This window comes from Nyctibius grandis, chromosome 9 (assembly GCF_013368605.1).
Source record: "Nyctibius grandis isolate bNycGra1 chromosome 9, bNycGra1.pri, whole genome shotgun sequence".
NCBI classification, from domain to species: Eukaryota; Metazoa; Chordata; class Aves; order Nyctibiiformes; family Nyctibiidae; genus Nyctibius; species Nyctibius grandis.
In genome coordinates, this window is record NC_090666.1 from 16155006 (window position 1) to 16174655 (window position 19650).

General features: G+C 47.3%; 1 protein-coding gene across 1 annotated transcript in view; it reads right to left on the reverse strand.

Annotated features, from left to right (window-relative positions):
• Positions 1 to 11154, reverse strand: part of GAD1 (glutamate decarboxylase 1) — a 36066-nt gene extending 24912 nt beyond the window's left edge. The window contains 4 exon segments of the mRNA XM_068407732.1: positions 3573 to 3644; positions 5356 to 5461; positions 5463 to 5502; positions 11078 to 11154. Of these exon segments, the coding sequence (XP_068263833.1) occupies positions 3573 to 3644; positions 5356 to 5461; positions 5463 to 5502; positions 11078 to 11154 (295 nt within the window).
• Positions 11155 to 19650: the final 8496 nt, after the last annotated feature.

Sequence of the window (19650 nt, forward strand, 5' to 3'; positions counted from 1 at the left end):
GCTCCGTTTTACTTTATTTTTCCACTTGTCCTTCCTGTAGGCCTCTCGGTGGCGATGCTCAGTGGGGAGAGAAGAGACGTCTGCAAGCACAGCAGCGCTCCCCGCCGAGAGCGTGCTCCCCGCCGCGCAACTGCCGCTCTTCTCGGCGTGCAGACACACGTCCCTCGGAGGCTCCGGTGGGAAAGGAGGGGGGCAGCGCTTCACTAAACGAGAACGGCTGCATTGCCTCCGGTTCAGCACCGGGCTCAGAGAGGCCGGGGCTTCGCTGGAGGGTCTGACCTAACTAGAGCTGCGCCAGGGAGGCGGCGGTGACAGCACGCCGGGCGCACGGAGCTCACGCCTTGCCCAACGACTTTCGCGGTGGATCTTCCCGCGCGGGCTCCCCGGCCCCCTTATTATCTACCGTAAGCCGGTGGCAAGCGAGCTCAGGCGCGGGGATCAGCCGGGGCTCGGGCGGGCTTCGTGCGGGGCCTCCAGCGTGGGGCCCGCGGCGCGGATCGGGGGCGGAGACTGGAAATAAGCCTGGAGCGAGGAACTTGCTGCTGCCCAGTATCGGCTCATTCGGCTGTGGATAACGTGTCGTTCGCCCACGTCCCTCGGCCAGGGCAGGATCTCACGGACCTGGAGGGTCCGGTAGATGGGGGAGCCCAGCGGGGTCGGGGCAGCCCCACGCTTTGGGGTCGCCGGACCCTCTTGTTCCCCGAGCTCCTCCCCCGGGAGGGTGGGGACTCTCCCCAGCGCCGATCCGCGTCCCGGGCCGCAGGGAAGCGCGGCAGCCTGCCCCCGAGGGCTCCTTCCACGCCCGGGGGGAAGCGCATGACTGTAGCAAACCTTTCATCTGTATCCTATGTGAAAAGGTAAGGTCGCTGTAGGAGAGATCCAGCAAGTAGCAGCGCATGAAATAGCATCCGCGCTGCTGTTCCCGTAGCAGCGGAGAGCACAGCCTTTCCCAGCAGCAGCTGCCTCCCGCAGGTGCCCTACTGACTGGTATTTCCATCGATGCGATTTCATCTTGTTTTAAGACACCAAGTTTTTAAAAAGCCGAGTGCGACCAGACTGGCGAGGGAGTCCGCCGGTCCCCAACGTGACCACAAATCAGGCGTGATTTCACCTCAGGCCTTGCACAAGGCAGGTGTATGAAGGCCCCTCGGCCTCGCTGTCCTGCGGGGACCTCAGCTTCAGAGGCGGGGACAGACCCGGCGGGTCCCGGCCCCTGCCGTGGCCGCGGGCCGAGGCACGTCGTCAGCAGCTGCAGGAGATCCTGGTTCCCTCCGCGGCCGGGGGGGTTCAGCACCGCCTGCCTGACTTAGCAGCATAAATCCCACTCGCTCCGGAGACGAGCTGAGTTTCTAACTCACATGGCTGCTTTCGAAATCCCATCCCCCCGCGTTGCTCGCTGGGCTGGGAATCATCAGCTGTGGGGACCAAACACCTGGAGACACACCTGAGCAGTTTTACTACTTCGAGTATTTTCACTGATGCCAAGCAAATGTTAGCAGGATCGGTCCCAGCAGCGATAACAATTGCCGAGGTGGGAGTGAAAGGTGCCGCATGTAACTCCAGACACAGGGAAAAAGCTGCCCCTGCTTTGCCCGCCGTGACAGTTCATTAAACCGCTCTAAAATACGTTCTCTTTTTTAAGTGGGTATGTGCAAAGACGACGAGCGTGGGGGTGTGGCAGCAGCAGGGCTCTTCTCAGGCGGTGGCTTTCAACCAGAAAGGAAAGGAGCTAATCCTTAAATCGGTCAGTTGTTTGAGAAGAAATTACATATACATCTTGGATACGTAATTACTGAAAATGTCAAACATACAATATACAACACAGGTGGAAGAATCGACTCATTGTTCAAGACTTGCCTTTTCCGAGCTCAACCCATATTTAAAGTTTGCATTCCAAGTTAATCGATTTCAGTGTGATACACACAGAAAGGTCAATTCCGAGGCGCCTGGTTTACTATAGCTTTGTGACTGCACAATATTTAGGGTCTGGAATGATGTTTTGTGAAAGGGAAGGATGAGGGGATATAATCTGTAATAGTCAAACGTCAACTCGTTTAGCATGTTTAATTAGGATTCTTCGCAACGCTAATACTTCACTCTATGTATTTACCAAAGGCAACCTTCCCTCTCTGTCTTTGTGAAGGTGTTAGATTGAAGTGGGAGGGGTCATACGAGTAAAACCAGTGGTCGCGATCGAATCCGATTATTGTGAATCGCCGTCACTAGTCACGGTGTATTTTTCGCGTAAAAGAGAAAAGAGCCAGAAAAGGAAAACCAAGCACCAAACCCGAGCCAAAAATACAGAAGCCAAGCTTGTTTTGAATTCCCTTCACAAAGCCTCTCCTACACTGTCTTTTGCCCTTTTCAAATCCAAAATGGTGGAATATTTCATTTTCAGTGTATTCGATCTCACCGAGAGAAGCTGCGATGTCCCTCTATAACCCCGGTAGTCTAGCAACACGGAGCAAGCCTAACGGTGCGTTACTTTATCAGTTCTGCTTGCCGGGCTAAATTAAAGTGATGATGAAAAAGCCCGTCGCTCCAGCCACTGAAGGGACTGGTAGGGAAACGGTCCATTAAACGCAGATCAGGAGCTATTTATAGAACTAAGGCGACTGCTCGTTATGTCGCCTGCGGGTACCAATGAAATCTCTACTAGACACAGGGCTAAACATTGGCACCCTGATTCTTTTCCAGTCCAAACTTCCATGTAACAAAACGTTTAGTGGATGAGCTTCGACTCGGGCAAGTAAGGCAAGAGGTTTAAATATATATTTTCTTTGAAAAAAGGCCTGCTTCTCCGACGAAATAAGCTCCCACCTGCCCCAAAAGAGGCAGCTGGGGAAAACGGGAAATAATTTCTATTCATAAGGGGCACGGGCTAAGCTGAACGATTCTCCCATCAGAAAATGAAGATTTGTCTGTTTGTCTGCGAAAGCGAAGGCGCTACTAAGAAATCTGGAGAAGGAAGACAGCTTGTTATCTGCAAATGAATCTCTTGCTATAACGTTGCGATCTGAATTGTGCATTTGTTTCCTTCCTGCATTTCATGTGCCTGCGCGCTGACTGGCTGCCAGCGCTATCTTACCGGCACAGCAAGCTGACGAATTGCTCTTTAATAAGGCTCATCGTTAATCTTTTCCCTCAGGAGATCCGTATTTTCTAGTCAGATAAGGTTGAAAAATTTCAGACGGTGAGAGGCGGCCAAACCCCCCCCCGCTCGTTCCTCGCCGCCGGCCTCCTCAAGCGGGCCCTGCGCTCCCCCCGCCGGGGCGGCCGGCGCCTGCACACCCCTGTTTATCTCAGCCGTGCCTCCCGCGGCGGACAACGCACATCCGAGGGAGGGCACGGCGGCCGGTGTCAGCGGCGGGGCCCGCGGCCGCGGAGTGAAGCCGCCGTGCGACCGGCAGGGGGGCGCCGGAGGCCGCCGCCCGGGGGCGGGAACGGGGCGCTCTGCCGGCGCTGCCCCCGGCGCTGGTGCGACCCGCCGCGGGAGGGCCCCGGGCCACGGCGGTGGCCGGGCGCGTCCGCGAAGCGTGGGTGTGTGGGGCGTCGCACGGCGAGGCAGGGGCGGACTTACCCGCATATCTTCAGCCCGATCTTCCTGGTGCACCCGTGAGCCACGCCGCACCACGAGTCGTAATCTGGAAGAGAGGGCAGAGACGTTCCCTTGGGGCGGCGGGTCTCCCCGGCCGCCCCGCTGCACAGCCCCCCGCGCCCCCTTCCGTGAGCTCCGGGAGAAAGGGCTCCTTCCCGAGCCCGGCGGCGCCGGAGCGTGCCGGGCGCGGGGCAGCGGAGGCTCGGGTGACAGCGAGGTGACACGCTGGCCCGCCGAGAGGAGCGGGAAAGGCACCCGAGGGACCCGAACATCTAATAATTTACTGGCGGGGCTCCAGGGAAGTGGCAAGCTTAAAATAAAGTGGCGTGAAATGGGGTCACAAAAGAGTTCAGGAATTAATTGGGTGAAAAATAGTATTTGACTAGATGATCGGACTCGCATGACTGAGCCTCGGCCGGCCGATTGGGCCGCCGACGGGACCGCCGACGGCCGCTGAGGCGAGGCCACGGGCGGGAGGAGGGGCACGGGCCGTGCCTCGCACCCCCGCCGCTCCCCGCCGGGCGGCGGGAGGCCTCAGGGCGGCCCGCGCGGCGGGCACCGCCGTCGGCGGGGAGGGGGAGGCGGCGGCGGACATGGCGGCCGCGGCGGGGCACAAGAGGCTCCCCCGGGGGGGTGTGGGGTGGCGCTGAGGCGCGAGGGGTTGGGACATGGGGGGCTCACCCGGGCGGGGAGGGCAGCGGCCGCGCCCTCGGGGAGGGAGAAGCGGGGGAAGCGCCTCAGCGCTGCCGGGCGGGCGGAGGAGCCCTTTCGGCGGGGGCGCTGCCCGGGCGGCAGGCGGGGAGCCCCGGACGGGGAGCCCCGGGTGGGCAGGGCGGCGTGCTGCTGACAGAGGTTAACTCAGTTTTAGCAGCGGTCACAGTTAATTCGATTTCTGCGTGTGACACCTCAGCCGAAGGCAGCAGAGCCTGTCACCCCCGCATGGAGCAAGACCCGGTGCTGCCGTTCGCCCCCTCCCCGTTCCTTCCAGTTGCAGAATAATGACAATAATGACTCCGATGCTCGTGCCTCGTAGCCCTTTCAGGGTAAAAGCTGTTCCCCGCTTTGCTGTGCCTGACAACCCTTCATTTCTGTTGTCCGCTCTTTGTCTCCGATGCTTTATAGCATCGAGCCTCTTTTTTATTTATTTTCGGTAGGCGACGGACTGAATTGCCTGGCAGGGCTATAAACTGATTCTTTATCCACCTGCAGCAGCCTCTGCTTCCCACTCACACCTCAATAACTCAAGGCGAATTCAGAGCAATTAGGAACACAAGGCTTTGAAAAGCTACAATTAGCATCCAAATTTCGCTTGATTACATGCTTCAGCGTAGGCTGAAAGGAAGCTGCAGCACTAGCATTTATAAAATGTAAGGGGGGGGGACACCCGCTTTAAGCCACTGGTGTAACTTCGCCCTTTAACCGATTCATTTTCTCCACACTCGTTACAACATCCCGATTTTTTGGCCATCTGCGAGTTCAGTTTATTGTCTAAATCCCTCAAATGTGGTTGTAAGATAAAGGCAGCGCTGGCCGCTGAGGTGGGCTTTTCCTCCCACCATTATATTCGCCACGGACCAACCTCTCCCGCTCCCACCAGGAAGGTGGTTTCTTTGTGTAGAGCACTATCCGCCCCTTGCTTTAAGCGGCGCGGAACAGGGCTTCACGGATTTAATCGTTTCGTTTCCAAATTGGTCTTTCCAAGCCTAGGTGGAGAAAGCCTCCAAAATACTTTAAACGAGGAAAATATTAAAACCTACTTGTGGGTCGGAAATTAGTTGGGGTGGGGTCCGGAGCGTCGTTGGAGGATGAGGGAGCGGAGGAAGCCATCCTTTCAGAAGAGCCCCAGTCCCCGGAGCCCGGGTTTCCTCCGATATTCCTCTGAGGGGTGAGCAGCCAGGAATTTGCTGGAAGGAAGAAAAGACGGTTTTAGTAGTCCTGGGTCTCCGGGAGAACCGCAACCGGAATCCCGTCCGGAGGCGGCGGGCGGCAATCCGCAGCCCAGCGTGAGGCGCGCAGGTCCCGGGGCGGTGGCAGGAGGACAGGGGCCGGGCGGGCAGGGGGCCGGCCGCGCCGGGAGGATGCCTCGACAGGCTGAAGAGCAAATGGTCCCTTCGCTGGCTGCGAGGCGCTACCCCCCGCGCCTGAATGACGGATGTAGCAGAGCATGAAGTCTATCGCAATTATATGGTGGCCGCTGAGCAGGGCAATTATGTGGCTCGCGTCAAATGGAAACCAACGTGTAAAGCGGGCTTCGAAATGCCCAGCCCAAACGACCTACCATCCCAACCGGAGCCCGTTTCTGCGCGGTATCATCCGAGCCCCAAACACACGCCAGGCTAAGCATTCAGGAAGGACTGACAGATAAACACCCGCCACCACAAAGGCGCATTTTGCCCAGGTCCAGCGTCAGCCGCCACACACGTATGTATTCGTACAAACACGTTTCAGCAAATCGGGACCAGTACTGGCCCCAGCACTAACCAGCGCTCCCCCGTGCCCGCTCTCGCCTTAGCGGCACAAATAGCAGGAGAAAGCATGTCTGGCTGGGGGAAGGAAGGTGCTGGACCAGCCCTCGCTCCTCGCCAGATGTTCAGCTCCGTCCTGGCAGACCCGGCGCTCCGATAACCGGTACAGGGTCGCTGATCGAGAATTGCCGGGTCAGTGACCCGCTCGTCTCTTTGTTCCCACGGCTACCTGCGATTTATTTTATTCCCCTTGTAAAGAAAATGAAGGTCGCGGTAACGAACGAACGCTTTCTTTGTTAGCCGCTTTTTCCAAGTCGGTAGCTACCGACTCATTTCCACTGCTGGGCGGATTTACGCCTTCGTGTAAACGCAACGGATCAACGATTTCAATTGAAAACAGGTTTTCCTCTTTTTTAAGAGGAAAAAGAAAACAACCATAAAGCAGAAGAGATTCGCTAGACAATGCCTGGAAGTGAAGTAACAGGTTAACACAATGTCTAAGGCGCTGGCTGTCTCAAAATACCCGTTGTCCCTCTATAGGTACGACAGCGACCAAAATCGATTTTAGGGAGAGAAAAAAAAAGCTCCAGATCCTGAAAGAGGTTCCCAAACGTTTGAAAAAAATAGACTGCTGTTTAGAGGAGACTTACACGAGGGGGCGAGAAGACACTCTTACTGCCGGAGACCAGGCAGACAGGTGACTCCAGCTTGGGAGCGACCCGCCGCTTATAAACTCCGCCAGAAACGACGTCGGAATACCAATCGCGCCGCAGAATTTAATGCGAGATGACCTGTTTTTTCCAGAAGTGCTCGGATTTGCTTTTTAAAAGCGTGAATCGCCGGTTGATCTGCTTCGACGCAGGCGTGAGTCCGGGACTGCCGCACCCCCTCCCGCTGCTCCGCTCCACACGGGGGCTGGGGACCGCCGGGGCGGCCGGCTGGGGCGGGGCGGGGCGGCCCACCCGGCTGCCGCCGCCGCTCCGCTTTCGCCCCGAGGCGGCGGGGCTGGCTCCCGCAGCGGGTGGGGTGCCCGGTAGCGGCGGGGGGCGGCAGCCTAGGCAGAGGTTTCTGCCTTGCGAGTCCTCCCTTTCTGGCCTTGCGAGTCCCCCGTTGAGTCCCTTGGCGGGCGGCGCCAGAAGGCTTTCCCTAGATAGAGCTGGCTTGACCCGAGGTCGCCGGCTGTGCTAACAGGCGGCACAGCACGGCACACAACCCGCGTACCGGCGGAGGCGACGGGGCCGAACTCCCGCTCGGACCGTCCCTGCGGCCGCCCGTACTCCCCTGCGCACGGTGCGGGCCACGAGTGACCAGGTGGGGTCCGTGTGGGCTGTAGCTCGCTGTGCTCCGTGTGCCCCGCTGGCTCGCCCCGCAGCGCCCGCCGCCCCGCTCTCCGCCAGAGGGTGGCAGCGGCACGGGCACCGCCGCTCCGCGTGTCCTCCCGGCCGCGGGCGAACACCTGGATGGCTGTCACTTGCCCTCAGCGTTGCCGTTAGATTACGACTTCATACTAGACATCCTTTTGCTAAAACGAGAAACGTTAAGACAACAGGGTTCTTTTTGTACCCCCGACAGCCCCAAATATGTGTTTCTCCATCCCACGCCCCAAACGTGCTTCGCCAACACTTTGCGGTGGTGATCGCGGTGCTACATTTCAGCATGTCGCGGTAGCTGCGCAGATGCCTCAACCAAACCCTCCTCACAAAGATAGCACGTAGGGGGCTGGGAGGAATCTGCAATGAGACGGGAGGAGGGGAAATAGCCCGATGGAGCCAGAGAATTTCATCCCGTGCGGGCGGTGTTGGGCAGCGCAACGAGCAGCGAGGACGTGTCCTTCTTGAAGGACTCGAGGGAAGAGCAAAAACTTACAAGCCCTTTTTGGAAAGGAGACCGGCCGACTGACAGCATTAAGTAGCCAAGACGATTGCTTTGCTGAGCACACCTACTGTCTAGGAACTGGACACATAACGAAAACACCGGCAGCACACAAGCCAGCTTTTAAACATAGCTTTAAAGGCATTGACAGCCCTAGCTGACATGACCTTTTGCCATCTGTTCCCGGCTACCGTTTTAAAGGTGGCTTCAACCAATCGGGCAAAATGCTTGCTCAGTGCAGAGCGTGAGAAATAATAATATAACCGTAGCTAATTGTCTTTATAAGCGTAAAAAAACGTTCACAGGAAATCGTGGCAGGATTGCAGTGCAAAGAGTCAACGAAAGATCACGCAAAGAACTCCTAAGCCATCAGTCACTGCAAGGCGCGACCCGGCTGGGTCTGTGCCCGGCAGGCACACAGCGTGTGCGCTCATTCCTTCCCTTCTGGCCTTCCAGAAGCGCGTGTGTCTGGAGTAAATAGACATGTTTTAACATAAATATTTACATCCTCGGAGAGGCTGAGGCCTGACAGGAGAAGGAGCCAGACACGAAGACCGTGGGCTTTTCTTGCACGCTGGAAAATAAGAGTCTTCTAGCACCTTGATCCCCCGGCGGCGCGCGTCCCCCGCGCTCCGGCCCCGGCGCTCTCGCTCAGCACCGCGGACAGCGCCCGCCGCGCCCCCGCGGCCCGCCCAGCCCAACCCCGCAAGCAGGCGGCCTGGCGCGGCTCGGCGCGCTGCCCCGGCAAGGTCAGCGGCACGGCCCGGGGGAACGCGGCGGAGGGCAGCAGCCCCACACGGGTATACACGGCGGGGTACACAAACCCCGTCGCTCCCGGCCGTGCAGGAGAAGTCGAAACCAAGCCCGCCGAGCCCGGCGCTGCCGTCTCGTTCCCGCTAGGTGGCGCTGTGCCTTAAGCGCAGCCCCTCCGCAAGCCCGGCCTGCACAGAGCCCGCCCGGGCGGCCGCGGCTGCTCGGAGCCGGCCCTGGCGGGGGTCTCCTCATCCTGGCCCCGGCGGCGACGGGAGGAGCGAGAGGGAGCAAACCCTGGGGCTCCGCGGCTCCCTCCCCCCGCTCATCTACAGCGCGGCTGTACACCGCGCAAGGAAACGCTTGATAACTCTCGTTTGCAACGGCCCCCCTTAAATATCCGACCTCAAACCAGACCACTCCAGCTCTGGAGGCTTCATTCAGTACTCGCCCCAGCGAGACGTTTGAAACACCCTTGCCCGACGTACAGGCCCAGGCGGGGCCACTCAGAGAGCTACCGGTTTCAGTGAGGGTTCAAAGCCTTCCTCTCCAGCCCTGCTGCCTGAGCCTTCTGCTCAGCCCCTCTTTGGTGTTTACTCTTTCCATGTGTCAGTCCCTTCCCTGTGGCTATTGCTCGAGTGCACTGTAGGCACAGGTTACACGGAATTTCTTTGCAGGCTGGAGCCCCAGAAGACTTGGGTTTTGCTTTGAACCCAGACACTTACTGAGGATGGGAAACTCACAGGAAAAACCACTGACCCACAGTATCAGCAAGGCAGTAGGATGCAGATACATGATTCCCTTAGTTGAAGCTTGTAACCAGCACATCGGTTAAAACTCACTTAGAAAAGACAGACCATGGAGTCTCTTTAGTTCACCTCCATCCACTAACTGGACATGCTAAAAACAAATCTTGAGTACCCTGGGTGGGCCACAGGAACAAAGTGATGCAATAAATACTTTTAGCAACAAAGACCAGTTGATGATTATACAGTGTTTATAACTGGATGTATTAAAAAATGACTGTTGAGCAGAAGAAAATTGTTTCTTCTTTGTATTGCAGCGTGTGGGTTTGAAGAGTCATTGTGCTAGGAGCTGCATACAGTAATTTAAGAGACAGGAGCGCCTCCTGCCCACACTGCAAGGAGTCCACAGTGTAACTACATGCCAATGGAAAAGCAAATAGGGGAAAGGGCACTGTGCCATCATGTTTCTTGTTCCTTCTGATTCTGAACTACAGTCATGTTATATACGCATCTATCTGCAGGCAGGGAAGTAAACTGGCCTCCTGGTGATTATGATGATCATTGTTTTTTTCCTCCATGAGTGTTCTCTCTCTGTTACCTTTTAATGCCATTTTTCTTCAGGTTGTGAATATTTTAGCTTGTTGGGACCAGGCACGCTCCTTCCTTAAAATGTACACAACAGTAGGGGACACTGAACATCTATGATGTTCCATGAAATTGTGGGTTTGTATTTTTATCTTTGCAGCCTATGATTCTTTTTTTTTAATCACACAGTTATAATCATTTGTAATCCAGTATATTATTACAAAATATATTCATTGCATCAGGTATCTGTTTCTTTTCCTACCCTTTCTGGTACACAATTACATCTCATTTACTGGTATCTTTGATAGAATGGAATAATTTAAATTACAAATTTCCTTAACTCCTGACAAAGAAAAAATTGGAAAACTGTTCAAAACTAAGTATTTCAGAACTTTCCTGGCTATCACCTGAAGTGCTAAAAAATACAGACGGAAATTACTGTATATCTGTAACAAAAAGGACAAGGGGCAATGGGTGCAAGCTGGAACACAGGAGGTTCCACTTAAATATGAGGAAAAACTTCTTTACGGTGAGGGTGACCGAACACTGGAACAGGCTGCCCAGAGAGGTTGTGGAGTCTCCTTCTCTGGAGACATTCAAAACCCGCCTGGACGCGTTCCTGTGTGATATGGTCTAGGCAATCCTGCTCCGGCAGGGGGATTGGACTAGGTGATCTTTCGAGGTCCCTTCCAATCCCTAACATTCTGTGATTCTGTGAACACATCAAAAAAATATCAAATATTGCTCTAATTATTTGGCCCTGCCCAGAAAATTCTACAAACGGAAATTTGGTAAAGACTATGGATTTATACTCCTATTCTACAGATAACTTTTGCTGTTTTATGGCACTTGATAAAAATGTATTGAAGGTGAGTGATATGTTTGCTTTGGGTTTTATGATCAGTCACTGATCGTACCCAAATGTCCCCATATTTAAGGATCATGTCCATCACTCCAATTTCAAAGACAGCTCAAGATGAGCTGCCAGCTAGAACATTCAGCACTGCTGTGATGAAGGGCATTTAGAAAAGTCTAATCTGGAGCACATTGTTTTACATACTTTGTGGCTTCTTGTTTCAGGATGTCCCCTTCCTGATCCATGCTGGCATGTGTTGCTGTCCGTTTTGATCTGCTTCATCTGAAAAACATCCCAAAGAACAACCCACATCCTGAAACAACAGCAGCAGCAAATCCCAACTCTCAATACCCCCAAGCAAACATAGAAGTAAGCAAAGAACCCCTTTACTTCCAAACTGTAACAAAATAAAACCCAACAGAAAACCTTATTTATCTAGATGGATCAAACAAAATTACTTAAGTTGGGGAACTGTGACTATAGCATGAAAAAATGATAACAAGAGTGATAGTACACCCAGTACGTCCGCCGTCTACCAGTTTTAGGGAATTGCAACTGTTTACTCTGTGTTTGAAATAAAATTTATATCCCACCTCCCCCAATAACCCTGTAGAGCTAAGACAGCTAATGCCTGGATTTTCCCCTTGTGATATGTTGTTATAATTGTTACATGTCTCACTGAATTATATCTTTTTATCCCATAGGAGGGCATCAGTTTACTATGAGAACATTCAGTAATTTCAGTAACACTGCTGCAGGAGATAATGCAGTTTGGCTCTCCAATCTCAGAATGATTTTGGAGAGCTGGACTCCAGGACTTTTTAATACACGATTTATTTAAATTAAGCATATTTCATAAAGAATCTGCAGGAAACAAGAAACATGGGCTTTTCTGCTACTTTTAAAAACACTTCTCAAATCATAACTCAGTCTCAGCATGGGCTTTCCTAAGTCTCAAAAGTTTTCAGGACCATTATAGTTGTGAGCTTAACTAGGCTTTAAAAATTTTTCTCTCTTTTCTCTGTGGTGGATAAACTTATCAAAGCCAAACCTGGTTTATCAGTCCACTCTGAATAGTCATCAGTACTAGTGAAATAGTAGGCCTTCTGCATCACCATACTTGAAACCCTTCACCCTTCAGCTACACCCTATCTTTTCAGCTACAATATTACAGAAATTGAAATAAAAAACTTCCAAAAAGGAAGGTTAAGTGCACCTGATTGAAATGAAAGTGGTTTAAGCAGAAAACTAATACCTAAATTTTATAACAAGGTGCAAACATAGCACAGAAACACAATCAGGACAACATGAACAGCCACAAAAATGGACAACTGGCACACTGTACTCTTGAGAAGTTAGATATTGAGTTTGGACACCAGAGAATACAGTCAGGCAGGTAAGAAAAAAGGTCTTTCTCTCTGTTTGACTAAGTAGTTCATACTCCCTAGTCTGAGCAGATCTCATTAGCACTCTCACAATAAACAGATTCCTGTTTTAAGGTAATGGAGGAGTGCATGAGCTTTAAGCAAATCCATCAGCTGTAATACACGTCTCTTTTTAGTATTAGTATGGAAGATTATGAGAGCATTGAGGGGCAATTTTAAGTAAAAAACACTTCTCCCAGATCAAGAGACTGGTCAAGAGGTGATTCAAACTGAAGACACTGTCTCCCAGTCAGAAAATCAGATTAGAGTTATCATGTTACAGACACATATTCAGATCTATTTATATAATAAATTCCTGTCCTCTACTCTGGCCCTTCAAAACTTCTCTGCAAGCCCACATTTACCTAATGCTCTTGACTCCTCTCACTGGCATTTTGATAGCTGCACCAGAAGAAGATGACCACAGGAAAAAGCAGAGCCGCTGTCATCTGGGATGGTATTAGCAACTCAGCACTAGAACAAGAGACACAACTTAGCCATGCTATCTTTAACAGTTCACATTCAGCCACAACAAAGTTTTTTAAAGTTTATGCACATCAGATAAAGAGCAGCACTGCTCTGAACAATGAATCAAGCATAACCTTTCTCTTTATGATCTTAAGGGATATACTTAATGTTTGCAAGGGTTTAAAGCAAATGTCTGGGAAGGGAATCAGGAGAATACAATGGATAGTGCTCTGGTTTCTGACAGCCCTGCTGTCCACAGGACAGGTAACAAGGCTATCCACACTCCTCTCCAACTACAATGAGAGAACACCAATGTGGGTTTCTTCGTTTAGCCTGCACCCGGGGCTAAAAAATAACAGTTTTTCTCTCCCCCAATGTCCCTTCCCCAACCAAGGAAGGAAATTGGGAAAAAGAGGGAGACTTGTGGGTTAAAATTAAACAGATTTAATAAAGAAACAAATATAAATGATAACATAAACCACACAAAAATATACTTAGCTAAAGTTGCAGCAGGTTCCAGGAATACTGATCATTGGCAATGAGAAAAAGAAAGGCTAGAAGAAAAGAGAGCAAAAACAACTCCCCACCTCTCCCCAGCAATCCCTCCCTTTTATAGTGAACTTGATGTTAATGATGTAGAATACACCTGTGGGCCAGCCTGGGTCAGCTGCCCTGCATTTAACTGCTAAGGGCCTTGATCACCATGGCTGGCCACAAACTGGAACAAAATCCCAGTGAAACCAGGACAGTGGGACTTCACTCCTCAGCATTCTTCTACCAGTTATCTTTTCTCTTTAGAGATTAATAATCTCTTTAAACAGAAGTCTGAACTAAACTACACTGACAGTAAGGTGAGCTAGCAAAAATTCTGAAAGATTTGACAGATATCCAAGCTCGTGCTATTCACGCCATATAGAAAAGCTTAAAGTTAGAGATCTAGTTCCACTGGCCTCTTCCTTCACACAAAATTCTGTACAAAGGCTTTAGGGATGTGAAAACTGCAAAAAGACCAACATGTAGCTTTTCTAGGATGTAAAAGAGTCCAGAATCTCCCCCTGTGGTATCTGAAATGTTAGACCTGGAATCTGGCTTGTGTATTGGTGTAAACTAGCCCTCAATGCCTTCAGATATTAAAGTGTCCATTGCTTGCTAGAGGCAGACACTGCAACAGATTGCAGTTTGCAGTAAGAAAGACTGCTATGACTGCATTCTGCGTACTGGTTTTTAGCATATTAAAAAAAATTACTGTATTTATTTGCAAGTGAATAGGCTCTTCCTCAAGACACATACAGCATGGAAACTAGGTGCATGAAAGACAACTGCCAAGAGTTGTAAGAAATTCTTGTTCAAGTAAAGGCATTACAGATTGATCTGCTACTTTAAAATGTTTGTTGGTCAACAGTTTGAAAATGCAAATTAAAAAAACAAACACAAAAGATGCAAACTCCTTTCAGAAACCATTTGACCAATTTCAACCACTCAAAAGATGAAGAAACAAGTGTTTACTAATGAGGTTTAAAAAAATCTCACATTCAGCAGAGAGTGAAAATTAGTTTTATGTTTTACAGCTATAACTTGTGTCCTTAGACATAAGAAATGAGATCCAAGATATTTAATTAAATACTTCATTTCCTTAAAAATGAAGGTAAAGACAAACTGGTTTTAAAAAAGTCTACTTCCCAGACAGTCCTGAGAAGCTCTGAAAAGCATCATTAAAAGCCTTCAATGCTTTCAGCTGAAGAGGTAAAAATCCCTTTACTTTGCTTTGCATCTTCAGTTTTAGTTACTCAAAATAATCTCTATCTTTATCAGAGTCACTAGGTTGATCCTCCCTACAGGTTCCTAATTTTGATTAACCAGACAGAATTAGTTTCAGTAAAACTTAGGAGCTTTTCAGACACCCTTGATATTAGTCCATTTGTCTTTTCTCATGCTTTTCTGTCCAATTCCTCAGCATGTGAGCTTCTCCTAATCTCATTTATGGACACTGTATGAGGATAACAACAAAACAGCTATGGCATTCATTCAAACTTCAGAGCACCTTAAGCACTCCCCACTCCCAGAGGGCCACTTTCTGAGTACTGTGACATGTACCTCGTTTTTTTCATGGGCATGGGACTATGAAAGCAGATGACATTCCCATTTTGAAAGTAATTTGAAAAAACCCCCCACAATTATCTTCCGCTTTGCAGTAACTGTCTATAAGAAACATGAAGAACAAGAATATGCTGGTAATGACAGGGACTCCAGGAATGACTTCAGATGCCACTGAGATACAGAGACATAGTACCTTGTACCAAGATGAAGTACTGGAGAACTGCAAAGGCACCTCTGCCACACAGGAAGATCTCTTCAAGTAAAATAAATTATGTCAAAGATCTGTGGTTTCACATCCTTTATGCTGCTGGTGTTTCATGTCCTTTATGCTGCTGGGGTTAAACAAACAGATATTGCAAAGCTAAGCTCTGTTAAGAGTCATAAGTATTTGATAAGCATCTTCTCTGTCATATTTGCCCAAACAGATCTGCATCAGGAATTACTGAAAGAAAAATAACACAACACAGAAATACCACAGCAGCAAAAGGCAATAAGAAACCAATGGAAGTTTTCTTATATAGGCACATCTATCTAAGCATGAGAATATTAACCAATTATTTCTCCAAGACTTATAAACTTAGATAGTCTCATTATTACTTGAGTGTTTATTTTTCATATGAAAAAGAACATGCGAAGCATTTTTTCAATAACATTTAGACACATCATTGGTAAACAGAGTTTTTTCTTACACTGAGGTAAAAGGAAAATATACCCTTAAAATTACAGCATGAAATGGCTACTATGTAGTCTTAAACATTAATATCAGGCCTTAGAATTTCTGTAGTGAAAAGCAATACTACACTTCAATGTACTCCTGTGTTTAATAAAATATGTTTATTGTATCTTTTTTTCTGCCTACTCCTGAACAGCATGTTAGCTATGTTTGGTTTTCATTAGTTGACTTTACTGAATGTGACTACACTCAGTCCCGTTCTCCATTCCCATATAACTTAAGGTTTTGTGCAATAAAATTCTTACTATTTTTAAAAAATAAACGGTAAATACAGTAAAAGTTGGGTACAAGCCTTACCTGCAGTAGCACGGCTTAATCAAAGTATTTTTTCATCATTTTAAAACAAGAGAGTTGCACTATTTGTCAGTTAAATACATACCTTTTACAGGCATGTCAGCCAATTTATATCCAAACTTTTAAAAACACTTAACTTATTATCTATTCTTTTCAGCATTGTAACATGGTTCACTTAGTGCTCACCATGTGGACACCAACTGATTTGAGGTAATACATATGGCAGACATCCCACATAGATGTCTGCATTAAAAATGGCAGAAGATATTAGCACAAAATGTAAACCATCTTGAGTTTATATATCTGATCTATTCTTGAGATACTATACTAAAAGGGAGTTTGACTCTCAAGAAAATATCTGATTAATTTTAAAGTTTTAATGCTAGTCCAGAAAAATCAGCATATTTATAAAGTAGGAGGAATGACTCCCAGTGTATGACTTTTCCCTGTAATTTTTAAAAGCTTGAATATGAATTCATTCAGGTCTTGAGCAAATCGTTCTCTCCTAGAAAAATCTCCAAATTAAAAAACAAGCAATAGGAGCTGAATGATGTGGACACTGAAATTAGTATTAGTAATTCAGGAATCAAAACCTCAAAGAAGTTGATAATTTTCATTTCTTTAAGTAAGAAGGGAGGTGCTCCACTTCTCTCTGGAAAACAGAAACTAAACCTTTGTTCTTTCTACAGCCTAGCTGTGGCCAGAGAAACAGCTGAATATCTGTGCTAAATTTACTCAAGAGTCTCAGTCCTATAATCTCTTTATGCAGATCAAACTCACCAGGAGTGTGAATTCAAAGTTCCCCAGATGAGTAAGAATATTTTACACAACAGTGACCCCTACCATCGCTACTGTAGTTCATGCCATCTCAGTCTCTAACTTTTGTAAATGTTAACAATAAATGAATAATAAATTGGTAAAAGTTCCAATCTCATCAGTTATGTAGATTTTCTGATCAATTTTACAACTGGCACTTATTCAACAGTGCTATATGGTTTATCTCCAAATCTAGACAAGAGACTTTCAGTGAAGCTATACGTTTTTACAAAGACCTCAGGTAAGGCTTTTCAGTTGAAATATTCTTAACAGCTATTTCATTAATCTCAAGGCTATAAAAATCACAACAATTTTCAGTAAGCAGTGTTTTTATTTTAAGGCAGGATTTCTGTCACGCAAAACTACATCATCATTTTGCAGAATAGGGAGTTTCATATAATCATGCTAGAAGATTCATTTTCCCCTGTTCAAGTGGTGAAAAGGAATGTAGCAAGTCTAATACTCCTAAAATACTATGTTTTGCTCAACTGACAATCTGTGCCACAGTTTCCATGTGACTTGCTAGTCCAGTGGGAAAATACTTCATCAGTTACTTCTGCATACATCAAGTTCACATGTGTCATCAAGTTATAGAACAAGGTAATTTTTGCAGGTATAAGTTTGAAAATATTACAAGGACTACAAAAATTCTAAGATCTGATGTTAATGTTAGTAAAGACTACTGAAATTTGTAAGAAAAGTTATGATTAAACAGTATATTTCAACATGCCTGTTGGAGAAACAAAATCATCAACTGAAATACTGTAGAATCTTCAAACTAATTTTCCTCGGAATCATCAGAACTTTCTTCATTTTCTTCATCATTGCTATTTGAACAGCTAGTACTCTGTACTGCTATTGCTGCTTTCATCACTCGTTTCTTCACCATCGTCACTCTCCACACTGGCAAGTTTCTGTGCTTCTTCTGCCATAAAAATACACAAGATCATTCATTGCTGCACTGCATTTTATATTAAAAAGAAGTTAAAAAGAAGCAAGTAGGGCAACTAGTTTCACCTACTTTCAACTAAATCGTTAAATACTGATTGATCCTTTCTAGCAAGTGAAGAAAGCCCTGTAATGATTGTGTGGCAGACTGCAGAGTTAAAGCTATGAAGCCAGCTTGTATCCTGAAATGTGCTGTGACCACTTTGCACTTGGAATTGGCTCAACATAGCTCTAAAACCAGCACAGCTGGTCACCAGAATATCACTCATTTATGGGAGAATGCTCAGATGAATTAAGCCACTGTTTAAGCTTCTTTCTTGTTCCTGTTTCCTGTAGCTACACAGCAGCATGAAAATTGAAGATTCCCCCTCTTACCCCCTGCCCCAGGTATCTTTACATCCTAATTGATACAGGATGAGGAAGTCTTGATCACAAATAAGTGTTATAAGCTAAAGTTAATATGTGAGAGAAGAAAACGTACATCAAAACCAGGCTTGGGAGTATCCACAGATGGATTAAACTAATCTTTGTAATTCTTTCCTTCTCATTATTTTCTTCTCATAATACAGAATTCAGAGAGACTTCTCGAGGTTAATGTCCTTCAGCCTAATACTCATTTCATAACAAACACGGCTTACATTTTGGCACAATTCAATTGCCTTGATCACAGGTAACAGAGCATCATCAGATGTCTTTTTGTGAATCTATCTGGGGTAGTTTAAAAACTGATTTCCTTTACTAATTTTTACATATTCTCTGCTGGAAGTTTCCTGCCCAAGTGCTAAAGGGGTTTTCTTGAGTGTTCCTCTTCACTTCAATGCAGGGTGAGGCAGATTCGTTTAAGGTCTTCATCGATGCTTTGGACTAAGCTAGTTGATATTATATTGAAACAGATGATGGGAGCTCACCTGGTCCATTTTACGTGTTCAGAGTTTAGAAGACTGTTTCTAAATTTCTAAGATCTCTGACTCTTTTCTTCCTCCCTTAATATACTGTAAAATGAATACTTGCAATTGAACATTAACAACTAGATAATGCTTACTCTGTCATTTTATAGACCGAGGCAGCCTACTTAAGATGTAGAAAATCCAGATGTAATTTAGGTATTTTCTCAATTACTGGCTTTTTAAACACAAAGTCAGGTTCCTATCGGTGTAGTTATGATTCTCAAACTTACCTATGAACACCTTTTCTGCAAGAAGTGGAAAAAAACTGCTTGGACTCAGTATTTTCCGTTTCCTAGATCAGAACTGCAATCTGACAGCATAATGTATTACAAATATGTGTATGATGACAAAATAAACAGAAAAAACCACAAATAAGTCTGCCACTTATGGCTCATGAAAGTGCAATTACACCAATGAAAAACTTTACATATACGAAAAATGGATATTCATAACCTGAAGAATATCAAGCTTGCTGTTACAGCCTCTGCTCTTGGGTGGTATCACAATTTTGAGTAAGTGTCTGCAATGCAAAAAAAAAAAAAAAGATTTCTCAGCTAATGGCATTAATAATTTCAGGTAAAATTTTAATTCTAGAATTAGGATGGAAAGAAGACCAATGACATTTGAGAACTATAAAATCATAAAGATCTTAAATAAAGATCATAATTGATATAATAATTATATCATAAATAAGAATAACAAACACAGAAAATTCAGACACCAGGTTAAATCTGAGAGAAAGCCAAGACCAGTAAGACATGAAAAAACTGTAACATTATCTTGCATACCACATGCACACACACACCACAAAGTGAGCAAAAACAATCAAATTAAAAAAAATTTCACATGGAAGAATAATTTTGAGGTGAAAACTGCCCTAATTAAATCCCTCAAGATTCAGTTAGACAGTGGCTGTGCAATTGTAATTTTTCACAAGATAGATAGTACAAAATTCACTGTTCTTGTTATAGTAAAGTGCCCACTATTTTGGGCTTTGCCAGTCTGCCTCCCCTTATCAACCTTCCTTCTCCATTGCATTTTCTACAAAAAA